The 16,558-nt window shown below is 48.6% G+C and overlaps 1 protein-coding gene across 2 annotated transcripts in view; it reads right to left on the bottom strand.

The window, feature by feature from the left end:
* Positions 1-714: 714 nt before the first annotated feature.
* Positions 715-16,558, bottom strand: part of PSAP (prosaposin) — a 314,987-nt gene continuing 299,143 nt past the window's right edge. The window contains exons 13-14 of one of the 2 annotated variants that reach the window (XM_069610721.1): positions 1,930-2,034; positions 715-1,622 (exon numbers count right to left, since the gene is read on the bottom strand). In XM_069610721.1, the coding sequence (XP_069466822.1) occupies positions 1,587-1,622; positions 1,930-2,034 (141 nt within the window). In that variant the 3' untranslated portion in view covers positions 715-1,586. The remainder of the gene's footprint in view (positions 1,623-1,929; positions 2,035-16,558) is intronic. The other variant, XM_069610722.1, reaches the window with a different exon arrangement.

The raw sequence follows: 16,558 nt of genomic DNA, 5'->3' as shown, positions 1-16,558 counted from the left end.
GGACGAGTGGCAGAGAGTTCAAGGCCTAGCTCCCCATCTGTTGCTCGGGCATTACTTGCTACCAAATGGAAATCAATTATGACCCCGACCGAGAATGAATCGATCAATGTTGCAATGAACATATGTACCATGGAGAAAATTACTGCATCACTCCACGGCAGCACAGTGTGAAGGCCTGTGGGCAGATTTCCTAAGCAAACACATCAGACATCCAACCCCAAATGGAGACAGTCGTGTCTATAGGGCCCGACTAGGTCCTTCTCTTGGGTACCATTCCCCCTCTACCCGTTATGTGACCGCTTCTACGCTACCTCTCAGGCATCAGTAGGACCATGACAAGACACCCTCTTTGCGGCGAGTCCCTGAACACAACATCGAAAGTTTCAGCCTGCGACAACGAGCACATGACCATGAAAACAACTCATTGGTAACATGATTTCTTAGTCCGTGGGGAAGTGAGGAAGGTGTAAAAGAATAAAGAGAACAAGAAAAATATGTTGGTTTTTTTTCCATTGTTATACCGTTGGATGTATAGAAACGAAGCTAAGCACTGTATATTGGAATTACTTCCACCTGTGTAACGAATATGGATGCATATGTAACTTTTCTCATTGAGAGAACCGTTGTGTTAAAACTTCATAAAATCCAAAAAAAACTTGAGCCACTGTGTAAAATGACAATTATATGGAGTACCAATTGTAACAGACAAAAAGCAAGTGTTAAAATATTTTATTAGACAATTTAAACTGCAATTAGCTCAAAAGCAATACATTACGTTACATACTTTTCATGAACTCTGAAAAGGTTCATGCCATAACACTGACTATTCCAAGAAGTTACAGGTGCAGCAAATCACCAGCTTTTCACAAAAAGTGTTTGGTTGTCAAACTCTAGCCAATTTGATGATATAATCTGCATTGGACCTACTTTTCAACAGTCTAGTATACAATTCAGGTTTCAAATTCGAATTGAATAGGTAGGTCACAAATTTTGCAGATAGACCAATCTAGCCAGACAAGTGTGGTTGATGTACTGCTTAGCAACAAAGATTAGTATTTTTTTTCCCGAATCATTAGACAGGGCACATAAGTGAACCAGTCAATCTATAAACAGAAGATTAAGGCAAAAAAAAAAAGTTTCTATGCCATGTTCTGCAAGCAAAGGCATCCACCTAAATCAGGAGTTTTCACCCAGTCCCCAGCACTTCCAAATCTAACTTTACACCATGCAGTACTAGTAATTTCCAAAAATAGTAACTCGGGAACTGTCATGCACTCATTCTGCAATTGGCAATAGATAACGATACAGACTGAATGTATTGCCACAATTGACCAAAATTAGTCTAAAAATATGCTGAAGGATAGTTCATATAAAACACGTGTTCACCCTTGCAACACCCTTTGAACAGCTACATTATATTGTACATTAAGAAAAATTACAACCAAATTGTACAAACAAGTATTATCACATTAGACATTAAGCAAGTTAGGCAAATGTAGTTGCAAATACTAAATGAATCTTAGTAACTGCTAGCCCATCATTCAACCCCATTCAGAAGGAAAAAAAATTCCAGTGAGTAAATCCTTTCAGTTCCAAATGTGACGCGTGCAGTGTTCTACAGCCTGGAAAGAAAAAAATATATATAAAGTTGCGCCAACCAAGTTGATGCATAAAAAGGTGGTTTTACAAAGAAATAGAATTGCAAATGCATTTTGACAATGCAATATTTCAAAGAGTCATTCAAGGTGGGTGGTATAAGTACAGCAGACAAAGCACATGACCTTCAGCATTTAGTATAGTAGCCATTTTTGTCAAATGGTCAATCAGAAACTGCAGTACATGGTCTAGATAGAATGCATGACCATGCAGACTAGCGCCAATCAACTGTTTACAGTCCTTCTTAACACGATCACAGGGCTATTAACTTACATTGCAGTTTGTTGCAGTCTCCATGTTCTTGCACCAGTAGCTTGGACCAAAGGTGCACTCCTCAGTTCCCAAAAGATGTGGCGTACCTTCACATGCACCTGCCTTCTGTTTAGAGAGACAAGTTTAAGAATGCCATCCCACCAGAACCGATCTCTTCCCAGCCAATCTAATGGCACATTTCCCTCCATTTGAAACCACCGAGACACATTTCTACAAGAACACTCAATTCCATATTCACGCTTAAGCATTTAATTTCTTTAAAAAAATAAGCTCCTGTTAAAATCAACTTTTATTGGAGAAAACGAGGATGTTAAACCTTATTTTTAATGGCAAGACCTGGTAGTGACTGTTACAATGGCAAGGATACCCTTTGTCTTTACACAGACTGCATTTCTCAGTTTCATGCCCACCAGACAAACTGGTGGCAGTGTATTTATATGGAACAAGTTACTTACCTGTAACTGTTCTCCAGCATGGGTCTGGCATGGGTTCACATGCTCATGAATATTCCCCGTCATCAGGCTGGGAATCCTCGGTAAAGAAAAAAAATCAGTATCAGTTTCGTTTCTGATCTGTCTTTCTTAGTAACCAATCACTGATCTCTGGGTCATACTGCCCCCAGCCAATGACTGCCCTCTCCCTAAGCCCCGCGTCTGGCAGCCATCCTCAGATTTGGTAGCACGCAAAGTGGCAGTATGATCAAGTGAAGAGCCGCAGAGGGGTAGGAGGGAGGGTTCGCATGTGAATCCATGCCAGACCCATGCTGGAGAACAACAGTTACAGGTAAGTAACTTGTTCCTTCTCCAGCATGGGGTCTGGCATGGATTCACATGTTCATGAATAAAATACACAGCAGTATACACATGCACGACCACGGGAGGTGGCAAAGGCTGAACATTAAGCATTACACCCAAAACTCAACATTAAGCAATTCTTACCTCACCAGGCTCACCATAGGTAAACAGGTTGCGCAGCACTGCTTGGCCGACCCTGGACTCCTCCCTGGAGTCCCGATCGACGCAGTAGAATCTTGTGAAGGTGTGCGTAGACCTCCACGTAGCAGCCCTGCAGATGTCCAGCAGGGGCACACCAGACAGGAACGCCGTAGTAGCAGCGATCGCTCTGGTCGAATGGGCTCTCGGACAGCCGGGCAGCGGTTGGTTTGCCAACCGGTGACAATGCATGAAGCAGCCGGAGAGCAATCTGGCAATGGAAGTCTTCGAGAGAGCCTTCCCTTGAATCACAGACCCAAAGTTCACGAACAGTTGTGACGTCTTCCGAAAACTCTTTGTGCAGTCCACGTAGAACTTCAGCGCTCTAGCTACATCCAGCGAGTGCAAAGTCCTCTCAGCCAGCGTCGAAGGTGACGGGAAGAAAACTGGTAACACCAAGGGATCGTTGAGGTGGAAGTCCGACGGCACCTTGGGCATGGAGGGGTGCGTCCTCAGCACCACCCTCGTGTCATGAAAAGTCGGCTTGCATGATGGGGCCTGGATCTCTCCCACTCGTCGTGCAGAGGTGATGGCCACGAGGAACGCTGTCTTCCATGAGAGGAACTTCAGAGGCGCTGAATGCATAGGCTCGAATTTGGCCAGGGACAGTAGGTACGGCAGTACTTGAGGGGCCGTAATCCGCAGAGGGTTAATCTTCTGTGCACGGCACCAGAGAACCTCTTCCACTTATGGCCGTAACACTTAAGAGTTGAGGACGCCCTGGCTTTTGCAAGAACCTCTCGCAGTCAGCCGGGATATCGTACCCTCCAAACTCTAGTGCTGCAGGAGCCAGGCCTGCAAGTTCAGCAACTGTGGGTCGTGATGGAGAATGGCGCCCCCTTCTCTGGAGAGAAGATCCGCGTCCGCCGGCAGCTTGACTGTTGGGGACGTTGACAAGTCCAGAAGGTCCGGGAACCAGATCTGCCTCAGCCACACCGGTGCGACGAGGATCATTCTGCACCTGGACTTCTTGAGCTGGTTGAGGCGGAGCAGCAACGGCAACGCGTATACCAGGCTGTCCCAGGGGAACGAGAAAGCATCGCCCATGCTCCTCGGCTGCGGGAACCTGCTGGCGTAACTCTGGCACTTGGGAATTCGTCGCCGTCGCGAAAAGGTCGATCTGGGGAAGAGGAGCGGGCTGCCTGGCGAGCCACCGCTGGATCCTTTGGAGGCACCTTGTCTGCCTCTGGAGCTCAAAAAGGGCCGTCGTTGTTGAAGTACCCCTAGGGCCTGGGCCGTCTCCGAGTCGGTCTTGAACCTGTAGAGACTCGTCCACCGCCTTACCAAAAAGGTTGTTGCCGAACGGCATGTCCAACACTCTGGTCTGGACATCATGGCGAAAGTCTGTCGCCTTCAGTCATCCTCGTCTGAGGCAAACTCTGTTGCCCAGTTGGCGAAATCCAGTATCAGCAATGTGCGTTGCCACAGTTACGGCGTGATCCGACGCCACCTCGCCTTCCTGCAGAATTTCTAGGGCCTCCGCCCTCTTGTCAGGTAGGAAGTCTAGCAGGGGAGCCATCTTGAACCAGAGCTCCCTGTCGTAGCGGGCCACGATCGCTAAGGCATTGGCCGCCTTAATCGTAGTCGCCGACGAGATGACTCGTTCCATGGAGTCCAACTTCTTGCCCTCGCTGTCCGGCGGGGAAGTGGAAGTTCAAGCCGCCGCACCTGCTGCTTTCTTCTTAGCCGCTGCCGAGACGACAGTCTGGCGTGGGCTGGGCCCTGAGGCACAAGGGGGCAGCATCGGGGACTCGGCACTTCTCGTACCTGTCCCTCTTAGCGGGTGTCGTGGAAGGGTTCTTGAGGACAGCAAGCCCCTCGTCCCAGATGTCGTCGAGCAAAGGCACCGTGAGGACCATCTTCCTCTTGGCCGCTAGTCGTTGGTAAAGAAACCCTTCCTTTTTTTCTTCAAGGCAGAGCTGGAAGAGCTTGGATGCCCTGGTTATCATGGCGTGGAAGGAGCCAATTTCGTCGGCTGGAGAAGCCCGATGGGGGTGATGATGGGATGTCTGTTGAGTCATCGCCGTCCGTCCCCGTCGCTGTATCCTCTAGGGTCCAGCGAGGGGGGATGAGGGGTCCACAGGCCTCGCAGGCACGAAGGGCGGAGAGGGGTGGACTCTCCTCCGCTTGTTCGGAGGGTTTCCCCGACGGGCCTGGTTCTGGTTCCTCCGTCGGGGTCCGTGGTAATCTCGTCCTCATCTCAGTACATAAGGATTGGATCGCCAACAAAATGGCACCGAGCTATCCTGGGGCTTGGTTAATGTCTGTGATGGACGGGATGGCCGCTCCACTAGGACCTCTTCGATCACGTCAGCGGGGATCGTCCCCTGGGATTGAACTTTCTCAAACCTCTCGTTGAGGCCCTTCGGTTTCCACCATCTCCTCCTCAGAGGCTGATTCAGAGTCTAATGGCCACTGCCCCCCCCCCCCCCCCCTCTTTTTCCACCAGGGAATTTACGGGGGTCTTAACGATGGGCTGGAAAGAGGATTCCCTCCGCGGTGGCAGGGATACTCGGGCCCAGAGGCCGTTTCCACTGGCGTAGTCTCAGCCGGCTTCGCCACGGTCGCAGCGACCACTTCGATAGAGGCCTTTGCCGGCTGGATCAGAGCCCTCACCACCTTAGGTACATCCTGGGCCTTCGCCGGTCAGCGCCTTGCTCCCCCTTCGATATCAACCAGGGCCGCTCCAGCAGCTTACCCGGGTTCTCGGACTTCCTGTTCCCCAAACCAGAGCGCTGGTTCGTGGTTGAATGTGCTGGGGAAGACGTGCCCTGCCTGGCAGCCAAAGAGCCCGACCTTTCGGCGCTCCCGGTGCCCGCAGAATTGCGGTGCTTGGCCTTCTGTTGGGCCCCTGTCGCCGGGGCGCCCTCACAGGACTTAGAAGCCCACTCAGACTTTTTCTTCGCCTTCTTACCTGCTGTGCCTTTCTCCAGCCAGGCGGCGAGGCGGGAACGACGATCTTGTTTGGTCCGTTCCGAAAGGTTCTTGCAGAACGCACAGTCCTTCTCCACGTGAGTCTTGTCCTCATGAAGGCAGTAGAGACATCGCAAATGCTCGTCCTCCTTGAAAACGTTTTATAATCCGCATCCAGGGCAGCACCTGAACAGCTTGGAGCCGGGCGTCAAGCTTCCCCCGTCCTGGGCCATATCCGTTGAGGTAGGCCGCAGATCTTCCGGACTCCTCCAAGAAGCATAAACTCGACGAAAACTTCACCCTTGAGGGGCGTAGAAGAATTCTGAAACGGGTCCCAGTTATCGGAAGTAGAATCGGTGGAGCTTGATGCTCAATTAAACCGAAAAATGAGAAAATCTCCTGAAAAAAGCACAAAAACGCAGCAAAAACTCAAGCTACAGCACGAGGACTCCCAACACGAGTGTGGTAAAAATCTGAGGATGACTGCCAGAGGCAGGGCTTAGGGAGAGGGCAGTATGACCCAGAGATCAGCGATTGGTTACTAAGAAAGACAGATCAGAAACGAAACGGACACTGATTTTTTTCTTTACAGAGGATTCCCAGCCTGATGACGGGAATATTCATGAGCATGTGAATCCATGCCAGACCCCATGCTGGAGAAGATGCAGTACCAGTCCAGTCACCTGCCATTCACACGTTTACCACTAGGTTCACTTTCCCTATGGTGGCGGTTAAGAAACCATTCTTGTGGCCGCTATCCTTGCAGACTTCTAGGGACACCTTTTTGCTTTGACTACCGACCTCACTTTTGCAAGGCAAGTAAAGGTTATGCTTTACCATTATGCTTTACCTCCCTTGCCCTTTTTCTCATTCTTATGAGCAAACGTATTGGTCCATAAGGCTTTCTGAATGCATGTTAATACAATTGCACGCATCAGTTTAAAGTGAAGCGTGATTAGGATGTAAAAGTAACCAAACGGGAATATACCAAAGAATATAATGTGCCTAGTATGAACGGTTAGGTCTTTTACTAAAGATTGTCGTTTTTTGCATTTACTACCAAGTGCTACCAAGAATGTCCAGCACCCTACGAGACGTTACACGTTTTTGCTTCTTTGGCCATATTGTTCCTTGGCCTTCCTGCCTTCTTGGGTCAGAAAATTCCATATAGGAATGCCCTTTTAAAGTGCAATGGGGCACTGTGCGAGCCTTTAATTGTCTGGTCCCTGCACACATTTGCGACTCCAGTGCAGTCCTGTGAAGCCCTGCTTCTCTGATGAAGCTTGTTGTGACCCCTGCTAGAGGATATATTCCTGTTGAGCATTCAGAAGTGTCAGTGGACTGACCCGCTCTCTCCTGAGCTACCTCACTGCAGCAATCGCTGTTAAGAGTTCAACCTTGAAACTTGGATTGTCAACCTGTAACAAGATGCCTTTCCTGCATGGACAGCCTAATTGCATGATCAGAAGCAGTGCTGGCCTGCTCCTTTGTTCATTCATCGATTGCTTGTCGGCGCATGACAATGTTGACTCCATTTGTAACTCATTCGATGCCTGGATGTGCAGAAGTCATTATCCTTTGTTCAGTGTTCTACTGAAACCTGTCTGTTGGGGAGAATTTTCATTTTAGTGCTCCATTTCTCCCACATTAGAGACCACCCTCCCCCCCAGCTCTTTAGGACTTCATTTTAACCCCGAGTGCGTGAGCATTTTCCTCACTCATGTTTTGACCTGATTTGGATTATTTCCTTTGTTTTTGGAGTCTGAAACTCCATAGGCATCTTTTGTAGGGCAATACCCAGCACCTTCAGCGCAGTGTCATAAATCCTTTAGATTATAAGGTTTAAATACCTTTTCTTGTGTGAACTACTGTTACCAAGAATGGTAAAGTGAAATGGACTTTACTTACCTCTTTGTAGGTCCAGCACAACATCTTGTGTGGAGTGCTAGTGGGTTACTAAGTAGCCCCTTTTCCCTACCTACTCACGTAACATTTGCGTTTCACCCCCACTACTTGAAATAGCTGGTGAGAGTGGTTTAATTTTCCTACCATCGTGCTTTTCGAGTGAAGGCTGAATCCTCAGCTGCCGTATAACACCTATAACACACATGGGCGACCATTGTCAAAATGGCCGCAGTCTTTTCACCATTTTCTTTGAGGTCTTGCTTGGGTTTTACTTAGCGCACAAAGCCAGATTTAAGCCCTTTGTTAGTTTTGCCTTTGGTGGGCTTACAGTACTGAAATCTGGCTCCAGTGTCTCTGAAAGGGCAGGAAGTGGGGTGGGGGTTCCAAAAACTCCCCTGCCTGTCTCTAGGTAAACCTGAATGCACCCAGTCCTGAGGGGCGGCCCGTCCTTTAGGACAGCCACCCCTGCTGTTCGAGTGGCAGCTAGGCTGTGTATGAATGGGCAAAACCTGCTTAAAAAGGAGGTTTTGGGACTGTAGAGAATCAACCACTGGGAAGAACTACCCAAAAAAACATTATCGAAGCTTGCTGCATACTCCTGGACCGTTGAACTGCCCGGTGAAGCTTTTCTGATCGACAAGAAAAGGTCAGGAAGGGACGACTTCTTCCCTTGGGTTAGTGGGACCAACTAACCGCGAGACAGACTCCACTGGAAGACTTTGCAGCAGGAAAGTACAGCCTGTCGAGCAGAGTGCCACGGGTAGAGAAATCCATAGTAGAGCGCAACATCTGTAAGCTGGTCAAAAGCTCCAGGAAGCTCCTCGCGACCCACCAGAGCTCAAGTCCCCTCGCCAGAGTGCAGGACTTTAGGAGTGAAGGAAGCCCAAACAGTGTCCAAGAACTGCAGTGGTGCCGTTAACCGAGCACTGGAAGCATGAAGTGCCGCTGATCCGCAAAGCGCCTGTAGCTGCTGCCACCCTCCAAATTACTGCTGCAGGAGTCCTCCAAACATCCTCCCTCTTGTCCCCACGACTAAGGCTCAGGAACACAGGATCCGCATCGATGCAACAGGACAGAATACAGAAGGACCACTTTTCAAACCAGAGGTACTGTTTAGACTTGGGGTGCTTACCTCAGTCTTTTTGAGCTGCACTCGTCTCGGTTGAGACTAGCATTAACTTACCTTAGATTTGATTCCAACTCTGCTTCTCACAAGTTTACCAACTTGTGACCCTACAAGTGATTCTACAAAACTAACTTTGTGCAAGACACAAGTGACTGCTCCATAGACTCTGTTCCCAATTGACTTTGGCTGTCCTGGCTCCCTGCAGACTCTTCTAGTCCATTGGCTGATATTTGTACCCCACAGGGGGTAACTTGTTAGACTGTTATTGCTGGGAAAGGCTTGTCTAGACTTATTTGGAAGATTTAAGTATACTCCCATTCCCAGAGAACCTGTTTAACCTTTTTCCTTCCTTTAACCCTTCTGTCCAACCTCAGAATCTGCAAAGTATAACTAGTGATATATAAATCCCATTGATGTCCTGGTAAGTGAAGTCACCTCAGGGTGTAGTGTGTAAAAAGCATCTCTTAAGAGTACCTACTAAACTTGTGCCGATTCTGGAATTTCTTTTTTTTTTTTGTATTTGATTGTTACCCATCTTGCCCTTTTTAAAGAACGCTCATTTAAAACTGATGCCAAACTAACTGAAACCTTGAGTGCAAGTGTTACTTGGCTACTTGTATTTGTGAAATGTATTGCTACAGCTCTAATGTGCCCCTCTAGAGAGAAGCCTGGCTGCTCAGTCACCCTGCCAACTTGTGTAGTACAGGCCTATACTAAAAGGTGGTTAATCTAATACCAAGCAAATAAGTGTGTAATGTTACTACATCAATTCTAACAAATTGCTTGCATCCTTTGTGAAGCCAAAACTAAGTCTAGCTGCCACCAACCTACACCCTCAATGCTTTGTATGGCGATTCTATCACCGTAGGAGAAAAAAAAGGAGAGGCAAATAGGCACTCTTACGACAGGACATTTTGAGGGGACCCCAATACAACAAGGTATAAAGGGTTGCAATGGCAGTGAGACATGAGAAGTCACTCTGGCCATGTGTTAGGGAGAATTCTCAGAAATGTGCCAATTACCCTCTACATTAGAGACCCCCAGCAACGAAGGATTTTGAGGACTTCATTTTTTTTTAACTTTGAGAACGAGACCCTTTTCCCACTCCCTCATGTTTGATTTTGTACTTAGTTTCTTATGGTTGTGGAGTCTGACAAACTCCATAAGCATCTTTTACATTGTGTCACAGCACCTTCTGTGCAGTGACACAGGGAAGTCTCAGATTTCCCAAATGTTTAAATACCTTCTCTGGGATAAGATACGCATTACTTACCGTAATAGCATTTCTGATGATTGTATCTGCGTAGATTCACATGCTGTGCATATGGTCCGACATCCAGTGGTAACTGCAGGTAATTGCATCTGGTCTTTCAGGGACCGAAAGGGGACGTCGGCATAGGCATGTCTAACACTATCCCTATCGTGACGTGTAGTGTAGTGTACCCAAGACCCCTCACATGCCAAGGTTCGTCCAATTGTATTTTTTCTGGCATGAGGCAGCCAAAGGCTATAGTGAGCACATGGAGAGAAGTAGGAAGAGTCTATGATCCTTCCACCCCGAGCGGGGAGGGGGCGCATGTGAATCTAAGCAGATACAATCATCAGAAATGCTATTATGGTAAGTAATGCACGTCTTCCGATGCTGGTTATCTGCTTAGAATCGCATGCTGTGCAAAGACTAGCGAGCAGTACCCGGAGGTGTGTTATGAGAAGGAACAGTAGAGTGGTCTTAGTACTGCTTGTCCCACCTGAGAATCAGACCTAGAATGTGTGTCTAGACAATAGTGTTTTGTAAAGGTATGTACAGAACGCCAGGTTGCCGCTTTGCAAATGGACTCAAGGGGAACATTTGAAATTAATGATATGGATGCCCCAGTGCCTAGAGTAGAATGCACTCTAGGCTTGAAAGGCAGTTTTCTTAGCAAGAGTGTAACAGGGTGATGCATTTGACAATTCACCTTGAGATAGCCGATTTAGAGACAGGATCCCCCTTCTCTACCAGCTGCCACTGAGAAATTGGTTCTCAGTGGTTTGGTTCTTTCCAAGTAGAACATGACTGCCCTGCGCACATCTAGTGTGTGCAGGCTTTCAGCCATGCTAGTATGATTCTGGAAAAAGGTAGGTAGTTCCATAGACTGGTTCACATGGAACTTCAAGATGAATTTAGGTGCAAATCTGGGGTGAGTGCGCAGAACTACCTTATCCCTGTGGACTGTAACAAAGGGTTCTAGAACAGAAAGTGCCTGTAGTTCGCTAACCCTTCTGATAGAAGTTATCGTCACTAGGAAGGCAGTAAAGTCCGGTCTTTTAGACTTGCTTTATGCATTGGCTCAAAGGGAGCTCCCATGAGCCTCGTCAAAAATCACATTTAGGTCCCACCCAGAAGCTGGGTGAGCAATGGGAGGATAAATCCTATTAACCACTTCCATAAAGGCCTTAATCACTGGTATCTTCCACCATGACACCTTATGATGTGGTGTAAGCTGAGAGCAGCAAGATGAACCTTTAGGGAATTGAAGACCAATCCAGTGTCTAACAAATGGGTAAGGTACAGCACAAGGTGTGTGGGTGAGCAATCGATGGGATGGACGCCCTTGGAATTACACCAGATGACAAAACATTTTCATTTGCTGGCATAGCAATAACGCGTGTTATTTTTTCTAGCTTCCCCGAGTAGGTCCATGCACCTTTGAGGGTGCTTTAGGTATCCAAACTCTAGGACCTCAGGAGCCAGGCTGCTAAATTCAGAGTTTGTGGGCATGGGTGTAGGGTCTCTCCCCTCCCCGTCCTGAGACGGGTTGAATGGGAAGGGTAATTTTACTGGTGGGGAGAGGGACTTCTCCCATCAGATGTACCAGTATCATGGTAACTGGTGCACTCTTGTTGAGAAGGGTGTGGTTGGGGGGGGGGGGGGGGGGGTTAGATACCATGGTCAGGGAAATGTGTCTACGCTTACCTGAGACTGTTCCCCTTGGAGCAGTTCTGGGGGTACCTGGAAGCGTAGTCTTGGCATTGGGTGTTCTCCGGAGTTGCGAACAGGTCGATCTCTGGGAAGCCCCTTTCTGTGAAGTTGTTGGACACAATGTCTTTGTGCAGACGCCATTCGCATTCTTCGGGCAGAGTAAAATCTCTACCGAGCACGTCTGCCACAAGATTGAGTTCCCCTGGAACATGTTGGGACAACAAACATCTTGATTGAGCGCCCATATCCAGAGGTTTTGTGGCAGCTTGGATAGCCCTGGAGAGGGAGTGCCCCCGTTTGTTCAGGTGATCGATGGCTGTAGTGCTGTTAGAATCAGCACCGTCTTCCCTTGTAGTTGCACATGAAAGGCCTTTAATGCCTTGAACAGCGCTAATAGCTCCAGTAAATGTATATGGTTGGCCGCTACTTCAGGGGACCACACTCCGTGTGGTCTGCTGAAGTAGGTGAGCCCCCACACCGTGAGAGGTGTCATGAGAGTGGCTTCCGCTGCAGGGGTGGTGAAGGTCTTCTCCAAGGAGGTTCTCTGGACCACCACTGTAGAGAGAACGAGGGCTGGCGAGACAACTACCAGATCTTCCCATTGTCTGCTTGCGTGACACCACTGGCTGCTGAGCCACTCTTGCATGGGACGCATGCGCAGCTACGTGTGGAGAACCAAGTATATGCACACCACCATCATTCCTAGCAAATGCATGGCTTTGCACACCGTCACCTCCCAACTGGCTACATATTGAGGGATCTGAAAAAGCATGTTCTGAATCCTCTCAGAGGGGAAGACGAGGCAGTCTTTGGTCTGGATTAGAGCTCCGAGAAATTGTTTTATTTGGCTGGGGACTAGATTGGATTTCTCCTCATTGATAGAGAACCCCACTCTGAACAGAAGTCTACAGTCTTGTGTGATCAAAAAACGTGTCGTACAAGTCCCCTGTTATGAGCCAGTCATCGAGGTAAGGGTAAACCAGGACGGAGAAGCTGCGCAGATGTGCTGCAGCTACTGCCAGGACCTTCATAAACACCCTGGGTGCCGAGGCGATGCCGAAGGGGAGTACCTTGAATTGGTAATGCCCGTCCTCTATCAACCTTTGATATTTTCTGTGCGCTGGCAAGATTGAAATATGAAAGTATGCATCTTTCATGTCCAATGTTTCCACGTAGTCCCCATTTCAACAGTGGGATCACCTCCTGTAGTGTTAGCATGCGAAACTTGAGGTTTTATGAACTTGTTCGCTGGGCGCAAGTCTAGAACAGGGCACATGGTGAGGTCCTTTTTGGGTACAAGGAAGTACACTGAATAAATAACCTAGTTTACCTGAAGAATAGGGACGGCTGCTATGGCATCCTTTCCCAGCAACGCTTCCACCTCTTTATTCAGGATCTCCAGATGGTCCAGTGAAAGTCGCCATGAGCGCGGTGGTCTGAATTGTGGAAGTTGGGCGAATTCCACGCAGTACTGTGGGCGACCGTCTTTATGACCCCACTGGTCTGAAGTTATCCCCTCCCATGCTGTGCGAAAAGATGTTAAGCCCCCCCCAACCAAACTGACATGGAGGGGACCTGGATCTGATGGTCCTTTCTGACCGGAGGCTGCGGTTCCTCTAGGATTGGGACATCTACCCTAGCTTTGCCGCGTCACTGACCCCTTGGAGGTTAGTATGCGGGGCTTCCTGATGTTTGTCCAGTATTGAAGTTCCCCGTGCCATAGCTCCGACTTGCATTGCACTGCGCTATAAAGGACCAGTCGAGAAAGATTTCCTGTCGGGGGCAGCGGGGGGTGTTGGGGGGGGGGGAGGGGGCGGCAGCAGGAGGTGCGGTTTAGGGGTTTGGTCTTTGAGTGATTTTTTTTGCCAAGACATAAGAGTCTCATGCTCCTTTTTGGCTGTTTCTAGGGCCTAATCGACCGCCTTTCCGAAGAGGTTAGCTTCTTCGTTTGGTTTGATGAGCCAGGCCTGTGTTTCACGTTTAAACCCCGAGGTACGCAGCCAAGCGTGCCTTTTGAGTAAGGTTCCTTGGGCCAGTGACCTGCCTGCTGTTTCAGCTGTGTCCAGTGTTCTTTATTACATTCTCTCTCACTTGCCTGCCTTCGGCCACAATAGTGAGAAGCTTGGAACCCAATGGGCTCTGGGACCTCTCGGAGACCTTCTTGTACTAGTTTCCTTTGAGCGCAAGCATAACTTGCCAGTAGTGTAGTGCTATGCGTGTAGTATATGCGGCAGCCAAGGTAAGTCGTTTACCTAGGGCATATAACCTTTTGGATTCTCCATCTGGAGGTGCCTTCCAGGTGGTAGTCACTACCATAGAATCTGGGGTGGCGTGCCCTTTAATATATTGAGGGTCTGAAGGAGCTGGCCGAAATAATTCAACTCTCGGATTCACTGCCCGGGTTTGAGCTGGTGACCCTAGGGAAGGAGCCAATCTTCTCTTAATAGAAGAAAGGAGGGGAATGGCCTGGCTAGAGGGAGGTTTCTCCTCAGGGATATCCTCTACTAAGTATGGCTCAGGCACTGCCTCTTGAGTAGATATTTGAAAATGCTCAGATGCCTTCTTTAACATGGTATTGAAGGCCATTTGGTCGTCTACAGGCAAGGCCTTGCGAGCCGGTGTGGATTGGGAGGAATCCAGGCACAATACATCAGTGTTCCGATCATGATGTGGAAGCATCCATGGGTCTGTCACCACTTGCTGGGTTTCTTCCCAATTGTCCGTGGCATCCGCCTGGTCCTCATCGTAATTCTATAGGAAGGTTCTTCATCCTCACTGTAGATATCCATCTGGACAGTGTCTTAATAATGGACGGAAACAGAAGGCTGATCCTCATGGAAATGTGAAGCAGATTGAAGGGTAGGCTCACCATGAGATATTTAAGGAAGGATGGTCAGAAAAGTTAATTCTCAAGACGGTCCATACACCCTTCAAATTTCTCTCTAGTCCATTTAGAGGACCCAGAAGGGCCTACGGATGGAAAAGCATCGTCTTCCACCCTTTGGCGTCAAAAATGGTCTTAGGGTGTTGGAAAGAGGCTCTTGACTATCCTCGTAGGTATTGAGAATAGGGGCATCCAGACGTTTCTAAAGATTTGTCCGCAGCCTGCCCCATGTTTTTTGGAACTGGTATAAGGCCAACCGCCCAAGTAATTCTCACGATGCTCTGTTCAATTAGCGTCTAATCTGTGAGTTAGTGGGCCCGAAGGTTTATCAGCAGACTTACTGCCTTCCGCAGTGTTAGAGGGCCTAGCGGTTGGTTTTTTGCCTTGAGGACTAGTTGTGATTTTTGTGCCTACCGCGGCCTTCATCGTAGTGTTGCATTTCCGTGCTTAGACGTGTAAATCCGATTTAGGGATAGCGCCCTTGTTTGTCTTGGAATGCCCAGTCGCAAGACAGATGCGGGGAAGGCTTTGGATCTGAGGAATCCGCTGAAGTATTCGACGGCCCTGCTGCCGCTTCTACACCTATTTCGACAGATACGTCGAAAAAGGTAAGTGTTGTGTTCTTAATGTAATGTGTTTGTACGCCCCTGTCGCCAGGTGTGGTCCCTGAAGCGAGACCAGAGTCAGGCCTTAAAGGGTCAGGGACAGGAGTGGCGAACCCTGAAGTGTCCGCCTCGAGGTCCATCACAGCCGCAACGGATGTTTGTCAGCGGAGGTGTGCCCATCACTTTCGGCAGGTGTGGCAGTGGGGGTGGGGGGGTGGAGGGGGTGAGGGGATTCCGCCCGTGACACTACACGACCCACCGCTTTACACGGCGCTCCTTAAGGGTCTTAGGCCGAATGAGTTTGCAAGCCACACCGCTTTTCTTTGTGATCCAAGGGGAGACAGGAGTTGCAGGTCCTGTGTTTGTCCTTCCAAGGGTATCTAGTCCTACACTTAGGACAGAACTTACAAGGAGTCCTTTCCATAGCCAAAGGGGAAGATGACCAGATCTATAGGGTAAAGAGAGGGAAAGAGGAAAGACATACCGGAAATATGGCCACCCCAAATCCCCCTACTGTACAGGCCGGCAAGAAGGCCCAGCCACGTGGCTGCTTGAGCCGCTGGATCGTAGGCACTGAATACCACCGTAGACAAGTCCCCCGTAGTCTTCGCCGCAGTTAAGGGGGTAATAACGAACAAGTTGGTTAGGATAATAAACAAGGTCTCTTAAGATCTCTGCTATAGGGCGATCAGTTATCTGGGCAGAAAAAAAACAATCTGAGGGACCTTGGCGTGTGAAAGATTTTGGGTACACCACACATCACGATAGGGATAGTGTTAGACACGCCTATGCCGATGTCCCCCTTCGGTACCCGAAACACTAGATGCAATACTCCGCAGTTATGACTGGATGTCGGACCATATGCACAGCATGTGATTCTAAGCAGATTAGCAAGCATCAGAAACTGTTTCCCAGAGCAGTAAAGGGAAATTAACTTTACTTACATTTCTAACTTTCCAGACCCAGCACTCACTATCTTACAATAGGGTGATGAGGGGTTACCTAGTACCCCCCTTGGTCTAGCTTCTCAATTAACACTGACTGGTGACGGTGGTTTACTTTTTACTACCATTATGGGATTTTATTGTGTGCTTGGTTTGCAGCCATGATAAAGCACCGATGGGTGCCATTTGTCAAAATGTCCCTGGTATTTCTTTTATTTTAAATATTTTTATTGGTTTTACAACGGTTACAACTCCCTCTTATTCCCCCCCCCCCCTCCCCCGGGAAAGTCCACATCTT

The sequence above is a fragment of the Ambystoma mexicanum genome, chromosome 8, assembly GCF_040938575.1.
Source record: "Ambystoma mexicanum isolate Mex_15411 chromosome 8, UKY_AmexF1_1, whole genome shotgun sequence".
In the NCBI taxonomy this organism is placed as follows: domain Eukaryota; kingdom Metazoa; phylum Chordata; class Amphibia; order Caudata; family Ambystomatidae; genus Ambystoma; species Ambystoma mexicanum.
The sequence above is the reverse complement of the archived record's forward strand: the minus strand, read 5'-3'. Positions and strand labels throughout refer to the sequence as shown.